General features: G+C 42.0%; 1 protein-coding gene across 1 annotated transcript in view; it reads right to left on the bottom strand.

The window, feature by feature from the left end:
- The window catches only part of LOC311498838 (sodium/potassium/calcium exchanger 3-like), a gene marked incomplete at its 5' end in the record, with an annotated part of 41135 nt that extends 27786 nt beyond the window's left edge, over window positions 1-13349 (bottom strand). Inside the window, 2 exons of the mRNA XM_084559602.1 lie at window positions 7617-7739; window positions 13154-13349. Of these exons, the coding sequence (XP_084415728.1) occupies window positions 7617-7739; window positions 13154-13349 (319 nt within the window). The remainder of the gene's footprint in view (window positions 1-7616; window positions 7740-13153) is intronic.
- Between the last annotated feature and the right edge of the window lie 3895 nt (window positions 13350-17244).

Here is a 17244-nt window from a genome sequence, read left to right on the forward strand (position 1 = left end):
AGCGCTTTTCCTGTCCGGTTAATAAATATTGATTCAGAGAAACTGCAGGTTTACAGAACATAATTTAAAATGTCAGTAATGAAAGTTGTTGTTTTTATAATTTTTAGTTTTGTCTGGTATGACATTTTTCATGAGTGACTGAAGCAATAGATTTTTCCTACATTCCCATTACATCAGCAGGAGGCCAGCTTAGCTTTGAAAAGAAAATCTGTTCACATCTGCAGTGTGGTGACACTGAACTGAAACGTTTGAACACCGGCACTGACGGCAGCTACAGCCATCATTTTACTCATTCTTAAAATAATTCTGAGAATATTAATCTGGCAACACTCCATTTGGATGTCATCATGGGGCGTGTTTCAACGACACAGAGAAAAATATCTCTGCTTGCAACTGGGTAGATCCACAACCAATCAGAGCCATTTTACTGTGGTGATGGTGCTACCAAGACATGTATGACTACGACACTGTTACTATTCTGTCCGTCACCACATAAAGCCCACCCAAACAACTTGATGGGCCTGGACGATCTTTGTCAGAGCATTATTTTGTGATGCAAAAATTCTGTGGGAGGGTTAGTTGCTCTGGCTTCCAGGTTACATACAGAGGACCAACAACAAGTAATGCTCATCTTCTTTTAGACGAAGTAAAGTAGAAAGAAGAAAAGGAAGCAAAACACATGAACAATATGACAGCTGATCATGGCAGTACATTTTAATAAGACAATCTGTCAAGAAGATAGAGTGTAGATGTATGTCCTGGTCGAGTATCTGCTTTGTGCTCAGATAAGAGTCAGATCAAAGGGCGGCTTAATAACAATAGTAGATTAAAGGGCTAGACAACGCTGTCACCTTTAGGGGTTTTGGCATTTTACTGTGTATTGATAACTGACAAAATCTTCCAATAATTGGACAATACACAAGAAACTAAACTAGTTCACTACTTCACTAGTTTTCTCATGCACAACAATGCACACAGTGCATGTTGGTGTGAAAAGGTAAACAGAGACTCCACAAGGAACTTTTGACATTCTCTCCCTCGCTCCTAAAAGGGCGCACGCACAGGAAGAGACCAGCAGCGATGTGTTGACCAGGGGCCATGAATGTTAATGAAAGTCAGAGACATGTAACAATGATAGGAGAAAACCCCTTGGGGAAGCAAATGAGAAGGGGCCAAGCTGGAACTAATCTCCACTTTGTGGCACAATGAATGGGAGCGACTCATACAGCTGACTGACATATGACCCAAACACAACGTTCCCCAGATGGTTACCTCAAGAAAAAAAATTTCACAGCTTTGGTTTCAACCTTTGGTTTCACAGCTCCAACAGCTTGAACACCATATTTATTCATATTTTGCCAGCCTAGTGTAGCCAGACCAGAATATGAGTCTGGTAACAAACAACTAATAGAGAGAAAAGAAAAATTTATTCACATTTATAGTGTTCTTGATTAATTCCTTAAGCGCTGTTAATTGTTTGTTTTTCGTTATTTTACTACAACAGACGCAGCCATGTCATTGTAAACAAATTCAACTAAAATTTGCTCATGATCTGAAAATAACCCTGGCAATTTAGAGATCAAATCAAGCAGGAAGTGCATTGCTCTGGGACAAGACCACTCTGACTCGCGTCAGAGCAGTAACTCAAAAATCTGGGTCGTAAGGCAAACTGGGCAAGGAACGGCAACCACGGATGAATAGACGACTGGTGAGATGAAACTTGAGCTGTAACACGATGCACCGTGTTTAGAGGCTGATTTTCAGGTTAGGGGGCTGGAAGGTGAAACTGCTTCACCTGCCTTATCTGACAAATGACTTGAAAAAAAGAAAGGGAACAAAGGAAGGTCCTCATTTAAAGCAGCTCAGCCCAAATACCCTATGCACACAGCCATTTGCAGATGCTCCACATCCTCCTTAGACAAACCTAAGAGAAGAGAACAATGGCAGAACCTCTGTAAATCTAGGTCTGTTAACCTGAGAGCTGCAATCTCTGCTTCAGGCTCATGTTTATTCATACTTTTAACCATGCTATGAGATTTATTAACAGATACTTAAGGCACTGCAGGATAAGTATGTAGTATGATCAACACTTTCCTTCATTCATATTACTTTTAACTTAAAATACCATAAAACTATGTTTTAAAATAGTAAATATATGAATGTAATGAGTCTCTAAATATCAGCTTTATTGACATAAAGATATAAAGTCAAGGTGTTTGATGCTGAGAGGTGATAATACTGTACAACAAGACACTATGTCCTTTCAGTAAGTGACTAATCCCCAAACATTTTACGATAAACAGATGCACTTTTTCATGACGTTTTGAACCAGTCAACTGACATCAGTTTAGAGCGGACGCATCTACTGACAGATTTCAGGCTGTAATCACATCCCTTGGTAGATCTCAAACCATCTGGCTTACCATTTTGTCAATCTGTCAATCATCATCAAAGCCTGTCGATTACTCGGCTGCTACATCTGAAGTGTTTATCCTCAAAGAACCCCGCAGACACAACGAAATATTCTTACTCGAAAAGCACATCAAACGCATTATCATGGTGTTTTAACCTTTTATAAACTACTAAGATTTGTCTAATAAGTCAAAACTAGCATGGGATGGACTGAACTAAAACAATGGCGATGCAAACATTTATATAATTATTATTTAACATAAAATTTGAAATAATAATGGAAAGGCAACATGTCAGAAAACTGTAAAAATGGAAGGGCGGCTTGGTGTCCCGGGAGTTTAAGATTTTGTAATTACATCGACAGGATTCGAGTCCTGTCAGCTCTTTACTGTTTAATAAAGGTATAAAATGCCAAATGTGCCCAAAGTGTAACAACTGAGGCATGTCAAAACGTAGTTCAGCATTACAGTCAGCATGCTGCTCTGGGAGCCTGAACGTCCTCTCAAAACCCCCCGGTGAAACGACAGTAAAGGAGGATGTTCGTGGCACTCAGGAAGTAAGCTCAACATTGCTCACAGCCACACCGGCGAGATGAATCTTTAAAGGTGTGTCAAGCCACTTCTGCTGCTGGCAAACAACCTGAGCTCTATAATTCAGCAGGGAAACTGGGAAGAATCTCCTCGGCATGCGGGAAGAGGAGAAACAGGCATTCAACCAGAAAGGAAACATAAAGAAAACAGCAGCAGGGAAAAAAAACATAATGTTGGATAAATGTTCTGGTACAGAAGAGAGAGAAGGAGAGAGGGACGGAGGGAGGGAGGAACAGGCAGGGAACCAGCGGGAGCTGATGTAGAGGGGACTCTGACTCCACTCAGCTAATTGCTGTGATGGATTGGTCTTATTCCCCTGAGCATAGAGCTCCTGCTCCTGCAATAACAAGTTGACTTTGACAGTCTGCACGTTAGTTCAGAAAGACCCCTGCCATCATGTCCAACTATTAATACAGCTGTCATTGTGTTTGGAAGGCGACAGCAGCAGCAGCAGCAGCAGCACACTCAGACCTAATGCTGTAACTGTAATATGGTAGAAGTGATTTCTCAGAGGAAATCATTGCAGGTGCTTTCAGGGTCAGTTTTGCATTTGATTAGAGGAGGGCTATTGTCGGGGTATTAAAGGACCCATCATTACTTCTGACTTCGTTCATTTATCGGCTGTACTACGGGGATACTTACCCACTTGCCTCAGGCACACAGGGGCAAGCTACATGAAGTGAGGCCAGCATGTACCCACATGTACAAATACACACCGAGCAAACCTGCACGCCCCTCCTACTCACTGCAGAAACCAGGGCCAGCACCCGCGCATTAATCAATACTAGTCTTAATGGTCCTGCATGCGCGCACACGCCACATTTCTCACAGGGAAGCCCTGATTAAGTCATAGCAGCCTCCTTTCCTAAAATGGAGTGTTGCGTCGAAGCCGAACTGAGAGGAGGGGTTCTTTAATAACACGGGAGGACAGCCTCCGGGGAAAGACCCCTGGCGAGAGCAGTCACGTGTACGGAGTACCCAGACTATCTGTCTAATCACACAGCCAATGCCACTGTACACAGAGCTGCTCGGGGCGTACATGAACCACCTGTGTTAGCAAATGGTCTGCAAAGAAATGATGGCGAGTGTGCGTGTATTTGTATAGAGCTGGTAGAAGTAATAAAGAGTGTGTTAACAGCGTCATTAGATGAAAACTACGCAATGATTAATCTTCTCTTTGCTATCCTCTCATATAGAAATGGATATCTCTTCTATTCCATCCATCAACATGAGATGTAGCCTTGGCCGCTCAGTGGGGCCCACTGAAATTAACAGCTTGTTTTTCATGATAAAAGGAAGGCCAGAGTGCTTGTATTCACCTCCCCAGCCACACACACACACAGACACATACACAGCTTCCTCTTTTCAGGCAGGAAACGCTCTGATACTTTCACAAATATGCTGCTGTAAAAGAAGGGTAAGACAATAAAGAGACAAGCCATCCTCAAGCATTACTACCAGCTGCTGCCTGCGCTTCCCCTCGTTTTCTTTGACTGGAAGCTGACAGAGTGACGAAGGGAGGGCGAATGAGAGGGGATAAACAAGTGTCTGAAATCAACAGAAGCAGCGGGGTCCTCACAATTAAAATCATGGAGGGAGATGTAATGACGGGTAGGGTGGCTTGTCTCATGTTTGGAAAATTAGCGAACGAGGACCTCTCTCTTTCATTCCCCTTGTCTTCCGAGCATTTATTCAGCAGGCCTCTAATTTCGGGCGACCATCCGTCAGTGCCTCTGTTGTGCAGCATCCTCCTAGAACACAGGGCTCATGTTGGGATACTTCCTCATCAGCAAGCCTTGTACGCACGCAAAGTGTGGAGAGACACAAATGCACAGCCTATTGTGCGCAAACACATGCAAGCTACTGCATGATCACATACGTAAGCAGTTGATCGCTTCATTAGCCGGCTGACAGGACGTTAATTAAAAAAAAAAACCTGATGAAATCCCCATGGCGTGTTACCAGACTCACATTCTGATAAGTAATGAGTCAGGCTACGACAGTTCGATTCTGGTTGGGGGCCGTTATTATCTAAACACACACTTGTGCAGATGGGCACAGGCAGAACCTGATTGTTGAATTTGGAATAAATTCACAGATATTCTTGTCTTTAATCTCGAACTTGCACGGACTACAACAGTGGAAAATAAAAGCACAACACACACCACAGGATAGTATCGAGTATTGTGTCAGATCAGGGAACGCTGAACGCACCACCTCACGTCTTCCCACAAGGAAACGGATGTGTACGAAGCTGAAACCGTGGTGCAACGGAGCGCTGTAAATCTACTGATCCACACTCCTGTAATGGGGCAACTGCCAATCAATCCAAAAGGAGAAGAACAACGTTCTGCTAGTATTACTATAAACAGTAGGATGTCAGCTTATGTTAGCCTCATTGTGTATTATGTTTACTTTTGATTGACGACACCATCTGCAGCTCTGTGTCCTTGTAGACTTACAGTATTACCCTCATTGGTTATTGTGAAAGCACTGATGCAATCATCCAGACTCCTAAATCCTAAATACCAGACATGTTTGAATTAATCAGGACCACCCCGATGAGTCTGCAAGCAGTTCAGGAGGTTTAAACGAGCATCTGCAAACCTTTATATTCCAAAGAATCTGTCCGAACCTCGATACAGAGCGAGGTCAGCGCCGGATTTTTCAATCAGTTGTCAGGGGAGTTAATCTCAAGGATAAATCAGACCAAAACTCTTAAAGTGCGAGCCCAGAATTAACCTTATTTGGTCCGTTACGACCTCTAGCCTATGGTGGTAAACGTTAACTTGCAAACTTTAGCTTGATATTCCTACACAACGGACACTAGTCAGTTCACTGACCTTATCTACTCGTGCTGCCGTTAACTTTTTAAACTTTGTCGTTATCCAGTAAATGCAGCCGCAGTGGCTGCTCTTCTGTAAAACGGACTTACTTAAAATATATTATTTACTGGATTTTTCATGCAGTTTGCTTCAGACTTTCATGTCCCCCACAGGATCAGCACTAAAATAGATCTGATGATGTGTTAACTTTTAATTTAGCCCCATGAGAAGGTCAAACTTTTAATTCATCCACTAATTAGTTTTATGACAACTTCTTCCAGAACTAATGGAATTCCTATCAGAGTGCTTATTGCTAATTAGCAAACCATAGGTGGACTAAGCAAACATAGCACTTGCTAAGCAGCTGCATATTAGCATTGTCATATATTTCTATATAGTTGTTAGCATTGAGGTTAATGGAGCTTCACAGATCAAATTTCCACGGCTGCACACTCTTGACATATCCTCGGCCTCCACTCTTTTCAGTGATAACAACATTGTTCTTGCCATGTTTGTTGCAGAAGTCTTCGGTTTGGCAACATGACATGAGACTGAGCCAGCTGACGTAATGTAAGAAAGATTCTGCGAAATACTGGATTATGGTCAACTATTTATAACATCTTAGAAAACATTTTTTATCTTTGAACAGCAGGTACAGTGTGGTTCACATTTAATAGGGGCCCTTTTGAAAGATTGCCTCGCCGTCTCCTCACAATAGTACGTTTCATATGTCTCATACAGTCTCAAGAGCAGAAATCACAAGTGCCGGGCCAAGACTCTCAGAAATAGAGGTTATTTAGCGAAAACCTTGCAGTTCTCAGGAGGGTAACAGACGCCATAGCTGCTTTAAATTTAGCAGCATGGGGAGGAAAGAGCAGGTACTGTATAATAAGCCGGAGAATAAAATAAGTTGAACTTTGACCTCGGCTCCTTTTATGGATGACAGCAGCGACCTTGGGAAGGTGAGGAAAGAGATTGATGATGGCCATTTTGCTTAATGAGCTCATGAGATGAGTGCCACTCCCTCTGAGGAGAAGCCTAGCGTCAGTGAGATCTGCAGAGGAGTCACCTCTCCACGACACTTATAACCGCTCTGAACATCAAAAGCCGTCCATCTACATCCAAAAATAGCAACAGGACATGGGTGAATGCATGCACGTCTGAGGCTGGGTCACACCACGAACCAGGGGCTTATAAGATCAGGACGCATTAATAAAGTAGAAGCAGATTTTAGTCCTTTTAATGGGACTCACTTAAAACTTTACTAAAGCATCCTCATACAGTTTCCGCGAGTGCGTCAAGTATGCTCATTCATTATAAGATAAAAAGGTCACCATGGAAACAGGAATTTCTTCTGAGATGGGACTTGAGGGAAACAAAGAGGGAAGGAATGGCAGAGATGAAGAGAGAGTTGGTGCGAGACAGAGAGGGACAGCTAGAGGGAGGGAGTGAGAATGAAACCTGCAGGATCCTAAAAATACAAAAAAAAAAAAAAAAAGTGATGGAGACCGAGTGTGAAAACCGCTGAGGCAGGTCGAATACCACCGCCTGCTGTAGCCTGCGCTCATGGGAAATCATCTGACCTCACAATCTGGGTTACCCCATATTAGGAACAGAAAACTGAGGGGACGAATAGGGTAGAAAGGCAGTACATGTGAGATGGGGATGATTTGTTTCCCAGTTTCACACCTCTTTTTCATCTTCCTCTCTCTGTTCTAGAGGGAAGAAAGGAGGGAGGGAGGGGGAGAACACTAGGTGTCCTCCTTCTTTCGTCCTGTCCGTGCCTTACCTGGAGTGGTGCAGTTCTTAGGTTCTTCTGTTTCCTCCAGGCTGCCGTTGTCCATTTCCTGCAGTAGCCTCCTTCCTGCCCATCGCTGCTGGTTGCCGCTGCTGTGGCTGGAGACGTCAAAACCTGGAGGGTGTTTGTCAGAATCATGTCACGTTTCATAGAGACACACTGTCAAGATGCAGATTTTAGCATTCAAAACAAGTCTGAAACTGTACGATATGATTCGTATGTTCAAATACTTAATTACGATTTATTCCAGTACACGACGTACTACAATAAGTACAGAGTGTGGTGACAAAAAACTTGCAACTTTATTGCAAGTCATATTGTCATTGGTGTGTTTGGTCTACATGTGTGAGCAATTGTGGAATATCAATTTAAGACATAACAGATGAAGCAATCTAAACCACAGGAAAAAAACAGCTACAAATCAACAAGTGTTTCCATGGACACTACTATTCCTCTAATAACCAGAATAAAACTGTCTCATGTAGCCTCCTCAATGAGAACAGACCGACCTGATCAGAAGGTGTTAACAATCAGATATAGAGGGTTGGTGTACACGATTGATAACGTGTTGAACAGGAAAATCTGATCTCTTAATAACCATGTAAACACTTGATCTGATGGTTTCTCCCTGGTTGGAATAAATCCATTCTTTCTGAGCATGTTTGCTCCACTTGGGGTAAACACCAGGTGATGAGTTTCCAGGAGGGACAGAAACATGGAGGCAGTAAAACAACCAGTTGTTCAAACAAGGGTTTAAAAAGACAAACGAAACCAGAACCCATGTGGACGGCAACGTTGGAAAACACGGAAAGCTATTGGTCATCATCTTCTTTTGAATCAAATCGGTGTTGGAGCTTTTTTACTCCCTGTATATGTTATGCTCCACAGCAGCGGACAAACTTTGTCAATTAAGTACCATATAATATATTAAGTTTGATGTTTTGGAGAATGTGAGCACATGTATCTGAACAGGTAAAATGGAATCTCTGATCAGAAGGATTTCACTCAGGCAGGATAAATACTTTAAATACAACAAAAACAGACCTTAGGAATTTAGCACAATTTTCTTTGGCTGCCAAAGTTCTAGCTCTGCAAACGTTATCTCACCATGAACACAATTTTTGACCGATCATGACCAAGTTCCTAACATCTTGTCGATGCTGGGAAGTCTCCATCAGTGTTCGGCTGACTATGGAAGAAAGCTTCTTTGTTCTTCTTTGGTCTTTAAGTAGTTCTTCCTCTTTGAGGTGGGATCATTCCCGTGCTGCACCATGACTCTTTCTCCACTAAATTAAACCCATGTGGAACGAACATCTCTCTTGAGGAATGGGGTGCTTCTTCTCTTCGGTCAGCGTGGAGTCCATACACTGCAGGAGTCCAGCACCACTCTTGAATCTTCCAGCAGCATTTTTCACTGTGGTTTTGATTCACCGTGGTATCATTCTCTCTCTCCTGTTGGTCTCTTACATACACTCTTCTGTTACTAATCTCTAAACTGTGATTCATCATCTCCATCATCCACTGTGAAATGCTGTTCTGTCTTAGTCCAGCTCAAGTGTTCGTCCTTGATTCTCTCCTGAGAAGTGGTTTAGTCTCGTCCTCTGAGACACTACTAGTCCTCCTTCTTCTGACGGGACATCTGCTGATTGGAGCCTGCTGTTCTTTACCGAGTCACTTCTGCATCTGAATAAAGCTTGATGTTTTGAGTGAACAAAGCTTGACGTATTGATCCTATGATGGTGCTTTAGATACAACTGATCCAGTTTCCACAAAGTGCTTTCGAGCTCCACAAAGTGCCCCCTTAGAAACACTAAGTCTCCATGATTTGATGTTCAGAAAGGCCCTCTTTGCTCACAATCACCATCTGACTTCTGCCGCTCTAAGGTCGGATGCCATGTCTTGCACCATCTCAGTGCTGCTTGGTCAGCAATGTTTTCCTGGAGACTTGAGGTAAGGCCATACTTCAAAAAAGGTGATCAGTAGCCGAAGATTTCTTTATTTAGTTGAACCTCTGATGAGTCGATCAAATCCATCTCAATGTCATCTGAAAGCTGCTTCAATGGAAAAGCCTGAGTTTTAACATGATCAATGCCATTAATCCGATCAGTCTGACTGGTGACCTACAGACTTGAAAGAGATTCGAAATATTTCTTTTTCATTTTACATCAGAACATATTTTTAAATGTCCCTAAATCCTCACACTTTGATTATTTCCAAATATATATGAAACCGTGACAGATTTTCATATTTCTTTTAGACTGTATTTATTCAACAGGTGCGTTTTGCAGAGATGTTGTCGCTACTGCCGGAGGTGGGAAGTAACGAAGTACTAATACTTAGTTACTGTACTTAAGTAGATTTTCCAGGTATCTGTGTATTTATTTTTCTGGCGACTTTTTACTTTTACTCCCTACATTTGTACACAAATGTCTGTACTTTCTACTCCTAAACATTGGAAAAACAGGCTCGTTACCTTTTTAACCTCTACGGATGACATGACGTAAAAGACGTGACATGATCAGACATGACTAGAGCATCGGACTAGAGAGGGAAAGTCGATGATGGACTGCGCTCACAAAATGACCGGCCTGTTGGTGATACCTGTGCCTGTACCTGTTATCAATCGATGGAAATTCACAGGGGACTGACAAACTGAGCCTAGAATTAGATCAGTCGCGTCATATTTAGTAAAAACGCGATCTATGTACATGCCTACAGCTATAAAGGAAAATACCCTCCAATACCCTCCATCAGCTCCTGTGTACTTCTTCTACTGGGTTGAACAGGCAGCCTGTTGACTAGAGGCTTGTTAATTGTTCAAGCATCATTAAAGACACTGAAAGTCTCCGATGCCGCTCATGCCCCCCCTGACCCCACTATTTGAGAAGTACTGGCCTAATCTGAAAAAATAAAATAAAATAAAATAAAATAATAATAATAATAAAAATTCTGGTATGGTGTGGTTTATTTTGCTATCATTAGCTTTTTGAAAAAAAACAAAAAAACAAATTCAGATATGGCGTGGTTTCTGTTGTTATCATTAGCTTATTGGGAAAAAAAAACAAATTCAGATATGGCGTGGTTTCTGTTGTTATCATTAGCTTATTGGGGAAAAAAAACAAATTCAGATATGGCGTGGTTTCTGTTGTTATCATTAGCTTTTTGAGCATTTTTTGGAAGCCAGTTTACAACGTTAGCAATGCTATGGGAACACATCGTTTATAGCTAACGCTAGCTCTCGGTTTAAAAACAACAACAACAACCCAATAACACTTAATTTATTATTAAAAATGATCTAGATGCTCATGCAGGACCTCGATCTGGTCAGTTCAGTCTAGATTATTCTGTTAGAACCTTTTTCACTTTGCAAAATTATCAACGGATGAATTGTTTCATTAATGGCAAAATCATTTTTACTTTTACTTAAGTACATTTCAGAGCCTGTACTTTCTTACTTTTACTTGAGTAAAGGAGTTGAATCAGTACTTTTACTTTTACCAGAGTATTATTTTACACAAGTATCCGTACTTTTACTTAAGTTCAGAAAGTGAATACTTTTGCCACCTCGTCAGTTTGTTCTATTTTTGTCGTCCTTGCTTATCTCGGTCGTCTCATGAAAAGTGTGATTCTTTACGTAATTGCAGGATAGTGAACATCTGGATGAGTGCGCCACAGATGTGTCAGTTGGGTGTGTGTGTCTAATTCATACATACAGGGGGAATTTCATGATTTTCCAAAACAAAATCCTCTTGGGGGAGTGGAGCAACAGCACAGTGCACAAAGTGGGGCTCCCACTGTGGCTACATCTGCACATTCTTCAAGAAAGCAGCAACACCAATGAATTCATTTCATACTTCACAGAGCCCAGCAGGAGCATTCTGCCCTTTCCACCCTGCCAACCACAAGTCTGGCCTAAGAGAGGGATTCAAGTAGAATTAAAAAGCCTGGTTATTCAATAGTCCTCGGGGCATGGCTGAACTTCTCACCTAGCCTCACCTTCATCACACCACACACAGCAGCAGCAGCAGCAGCAGCAGCAGAAGAAATGTTTGCGTGCCAGCACTGCACTGTCCTCCCTCCTTCTATCTTTCGCTATCTCGCACAAAGAGCGGAAAGGATGAGTACGGGAATGATTAATGTTCCACTGCGAGAGGGTGCTGAGCGCTCCGCTTCTAGATCCACAGCATCAAGCTCAGTTTAGCAGAACTTCATTAAACGCATCATGAATAATCAGCTTTAATTGATATTTGAGCAAGCTGATTAAGAGTAAACAAGAACACAATGGGGGCAAGGGAAATGCATTAAATGTGTTGCCTCTTGTTCTTCTCTGATTCTGAACTGCACATGCAGAGAGCAGCCCTGTTGAATTTCTATGTAACCAGGAGACGCAGTGGGGAGGAACGAAGAAGGAGAGTCTCACTGATGATGCACAAATCATGAGTGTATGAATATTCATGCAGACCTTCTGTCCGTGGAGTGATAAATACATCTCACTTTAGCTGATGCTGACTCAGTAATCAAGTTGGGAGAACAGTCGGAGATGGATAAAAAAGGAGGAACACGCCGACATTCAGTCATTATGCAGATGTTTGCTGCTACAAAGTGCTGCAGCTATTTATTAGCTGTCAGGGTGACAGAGGATGCAAATCTAATGATTTAACGCCTTAAAGTCAGAGACTCTGTGTCACCACTGGCAGTGACATGGAGAGATGCAGGCCTGCACCCTGGGGCACAATGTCCTGATTTCACTGCTCTGCAGCTAAAACACCTGAACATGCAGGAGCCTCTGCATCCCTGAATAGTTCCCCACACTTTAAGATCAGATTAATTTCCATTATAGGCTCTTGTATGACAGAACAGACACCTTCAAATAACCGCACGGAGACGTTTTATTTACGTAGGAACTCTCTTTAACTTTATGGAGTATTAAGAGATTAAGAAATATTATAAGTTAGCAAAAAAAAGAAAAAAATAGTGAATATTTTGAAGGACTTAGATGAAAAACTTTAATTCCCTGCAGTTGATCTTTGCACACGATGGTTAATGTACTGTTAAATCACTGTTAATCCGCTTTCCATTTGGGCACTTTTATCAATAATCCTAAATACTCTTGATTCTCCTTCACACATTGGCTTTTGCAGGACGTTTTCATTCACTTCCTGTGCATTTTATTATTTCCTTTGTCAAAAGCACAGCAGCATGTAAATATATCTCTCTTTTCCAAACTGGATATTGTTAAATTGCAATTTCCCTGCATGGATCAGTAGGTTATTATACAGATTAACAGTGCAGTTGCATTATAATTTACAGTCTAATCAGAAATTTATAGAGTGTGCCATACTATATACCCCTATATGTTTCCACACTACAGCTGTCTTTGTAAGGGACGTTAATGTGTCTCTGTGAGGACAAATACAGCTGTGTGTTAGAGGCAAATATGGAAAACAATGAAACAAACAGTGAGCTCCCCTTCGCCGGCATCCAGGAGCTCCGTGGAGTCAGCTCAATAAAACGCCTTCAGTGCTCACCTGAATTTTCCGCTAAGTAGGAAAACCCCTTCACGACCAGCAGCAAGCCGCCGAACAAGCATATCTGGATTAAAACCAACTCCTTTCGCCTTTTCCGTCTCGCGTTGACCTTCTTCTGGTTCGGCATCACTTGCGTCGCTCGATTCCGGAGTCGGATACCCGGCAGAGACATCCCCTCTACCGCGGCCACATCCATGCGGATCCCCGGAGTGGAAATAAAACAAAAACCAACCTCCTTTAATTTCCAGGGAAGTGATTTATCTCCCGGGGACGAGGGGGGTGAGGGGGTGAGGGTGGGGGTGGGGGGGAGTAAAAGGGTGGGAGGTGGGGGGCAAAAAGTTGGAAATGGGTACCGCTTGGATGAGGCAGCAGAAAAAAAGGTTAGAAAAACAGCGTGTTGGTGTTTGGCAGAGCGGGTTTGTCTTCTTCAGTCATGTTGAAATGTTGTTTGGGAAGTGGGGAGGCAGAACGAGGCGGCACGAGTTCTCCATGGACGCGTCCGTCTGACAAACATTGAGGAGGGGGCGCGAGGAGCTGAGCGCGCACACGACGCGCTCACTGAAACCACTGTACCACTATCCGCGATAGAGCTAAACTAAAACCTGTATCCACTCTACATGTGTGTCTAAAAATATTTAAACTGCCATGTGTATAGCTCCACCTTAACCATGCTACGTTTTCTGTACACTTTTTGACATAATGTTCTTTGTCAAAGTTAAAGGAGCTATGTTTTTTTTTTAACCTGATATATTTCACATTGATGTGTCTTTAAGTCACGCTAACTTTATAGTTTTATAAAAAAAAAAAATACTTTCATATGAAATAGTTTTCTGGACCTGTCAGCAGATTCAATTACATCGCGATTAATCGCATGATTTCCATAGGCTAGTTAACGCGCATTGATGCAAATTAATTGCATCTCAGTGAAAGCTAACTCACTTCACACTGACAGTAAGTTGTCGAAAGAAGCATCTGGCAAGGTTTTGAGGAGGAAGTTAAAAGAACCGTTTCTTTATCTTTGTCTGTTTCTTTTTCTTCTTCTTCCTTTGGCATATTACTGCCCTCTGCAGGCGAAAATCATTTACAACGACCGCACTTCAGTCTGCTTGCTTTCCACCATGTTACTGCTGCATTGCTGCTAGTGCATGAGTTGATCGCTCATTTAAAAATAAATAAATAAATAAGTAGTGGCATCAAGACGATTTTCCTTAACACGTTCATTTCGATAAAAGGAAACTGAGAACTTGCTTGGACCAACAAATTTGATAACTGCTTTTTACCATTGTTTGTTTTTCTGTGTGAAGACAAGACTCGGAGGCAGAGGCAAAAACACAACAGACCACAAACCACAAGTGTTTAGCGCTTGAAGAATGTTATTGCTCACTCAAGCCAAGCTGCAACTTCTGGGCTGAATAATGAAGCCAGTGCAGAGGGCCCAAAACTGCAATTCCTCTAATGGCCACTGAGTCTAGTTCTACATTCAGAAATGTTCAATATGTCTCAGTCTTTAGTTTACATATTTAGATAAAGATATCTAGTCCGCGCCAAGACATCCACATAAATTAAGCCAAAATGAAAGTACCAAAAACTGCAGTTCATATACTGTCCACTAGATGCTGTCTCTAAACGCGAGACCCATTGACTACCATGTCATGCTCCATCTCTCTGTCCGTTTTTGACTTGGTGAATGAAATGCATATGATTGGTTGACGGGTCACCACATCATTGAAGCATCAAAAAAAGTTAATGACTTAACTTTGATATGTCGCACGTCACAACTGTTCTGTTGGCCCTCAGTTTGATGCCTCATATTGTCAACTTCCACTGAAAATGAATTGTAGCTTTTTGCTGTATCTTCGCTACTGTCTATGCAGAATTAGCTAGGCGTTACATGGAGTCTGGCACTGCCAAGATGGTGACAGCTGGAGCCACCTCACTGAGCTTCAAATGTGCTCTTCAGGATAGTGGTGACTTCATGGAGGGCTCAGTCATCTTTATATACACTTAAATTTAATCATTTTCTTTTTCTTTTTAGAAAGCTGTGGGGAATTGAGTTTGAGAAGAAAATACACAAAGGAAAAAAAGGATTTGAAAGAAACCAGATCACTCTCTAAGCCTGATGCGAACTGCAGAGTTGGGCGAGATAGATCATATAATTTTAGTACATATTTAAAAGCGTACAGTTTAATAGGATACAGCTTCAGGCCATTGAGCAGTGACAGCCCGATGCTTATGATACCTGCTTATCTGGCAAATCCATTTAATAATCCAGTTGTGAGGACTTGAACAGTTAAGGCTCCCATTAATAAATGTGTGGATGCGTATACGTGAATCAGTGCTAAAAAAGTGCAGGTAAAGTGCAAGATCATATCTTATACAAACAGTAAAATTTTGATGCAAATTGTATCATTTGCTGGTTGAAATGAAATGAATAAATTAAATTAAGTGCATGGATACCATATCTCTTGCAACAGCCAATAAGGTCCAAAAAGGTCTACCCTGTATTGTTTGATAATAATAATAGCAATATTTAGTTGTGTTTCTTGGCTTTCTAATAACCGCTGTAGTGGTTTTGGATTAATACCACTCGTTCACAAACACTGTGGGAAGCAGTGAAACACTACAGTGATGGCTTCCAGGCAAACTGCCTCCACTGCAGTAATAATGTTATCATTTTTAAATATTTCAATATCTCAGCCAACTGTGAATGCCATTCCCTCTGAACGCGGATAAAAGAGAGTTTCTGTTTCTCTTCAGACATTTGGTCTAAAATGAGCCTTAGACTTTCCACTACAGCAAATCTTTCATCAAGTCCAAGACAGATTAGATGTGCTGTAGTATTTTCTTTGGTTACATAATAATAGTTAGGTCATGCGGATTGATTTCACCGGTGCCTGCTTTTACGTGTTGTCTGATAATTTACTGTATATCTGAGTCCACATAGTAGATATGGGCAACAGATTCCACAGCGTGTCTCTGCCATTTCTGAGGTTTCTTTATGGTGTGATCTGAGTGAAACAGACATTAGGATAATGGATAATACTTTATCCCAGCCAAGTGGGTTTCTTGATTGTTGGGCCTGAGGTTTCATATAAATAGCACTGGAAACTTTCCAGCAAGAATGGAAAAAGTGGTCAGGGCTCTAGGCAACTGGTTTCATTGTGCTTATTTAACCCTTTAGAGCTTGGAGCTGAGAGGGATCAAGTAAAACACAAGAAAGGCAGGGAAGAAAAACAAGAGACATGACTGAGAGGTGTGCATCAGACTTTGAGGAAAATAAGTTTTAGTTTTATCTAAGCCAAAGAAAAAGTCTTCTAAATAAGATGGACATTGTTTACTCGCACACAAAAAACATCGAAGTTGAGTGATGGTCCTGACATGACCAGAGGCCTTGAAGCTGCCATGAAACCTGGCCTGTCTAACTTGCAAAGTGAGGTTGGACTGGGCATGAAGTTACTAAACAAGACGAATTCCCAACCTCCCAGACACACACAAAAGAAAAAAAAAAAACCTAGGGGAAGGAGGGAAGAGGAAGGAGGAGGGGGGCAACAAATTAAATCCAGTTAAATTGTTTTTCCATAGCCAGTGGGCTTGGCAAAGGACTCTCTCACACACATAAGATGTAAGATAAGTTGAAGGAAAGACAAACCAGAAACAGTGTACCTTCAGATGTAAGAGAATGCCTGGAATTTAACCCACTTTCCCATGTCCCACTGATACTCCCACTCCCACTGCCCTGCCCTGCGGCTCAGGATGTCCACACAAAGACACACAAACAGCGGTGTTGTTCTCAAACACTCAGGTGATTCCACAGAGAGACAACCCTCAAACATCTGACCTACACGACACTCCCTGTTCTCGCCCCGGTTACAGCTTTGATCGATTGCAGCCCTCTGAGATGTTTGGTACAGTACATCAATAATCCAAGGCCCCACAGTATACGTCCTCCTCTTACAGTAAAGCTTGTCTGGCACTGGGATCACAACGCAGTCACTGCAGAGGAAAACTGCAGTTCTAGCCCAATTTGAAGCTGTACTAAGACTAGCTAGCTGGCAGACATATCTGGGTCATGTCTTCCCTTTGCGAGAGTT

Source organism: Chelon labrosus (genome assembly GCF_963514085.1).
Source record: "Chelon labrosus genome assembly, chromosome: 2".
In the NCBI taxonomy this organism is placed as follows: Eukaryota; Metazoa; Chordata; class Actinopteri; order Mugiliformes; family Mugilidae; genus Chelon; species Chelon labrosus.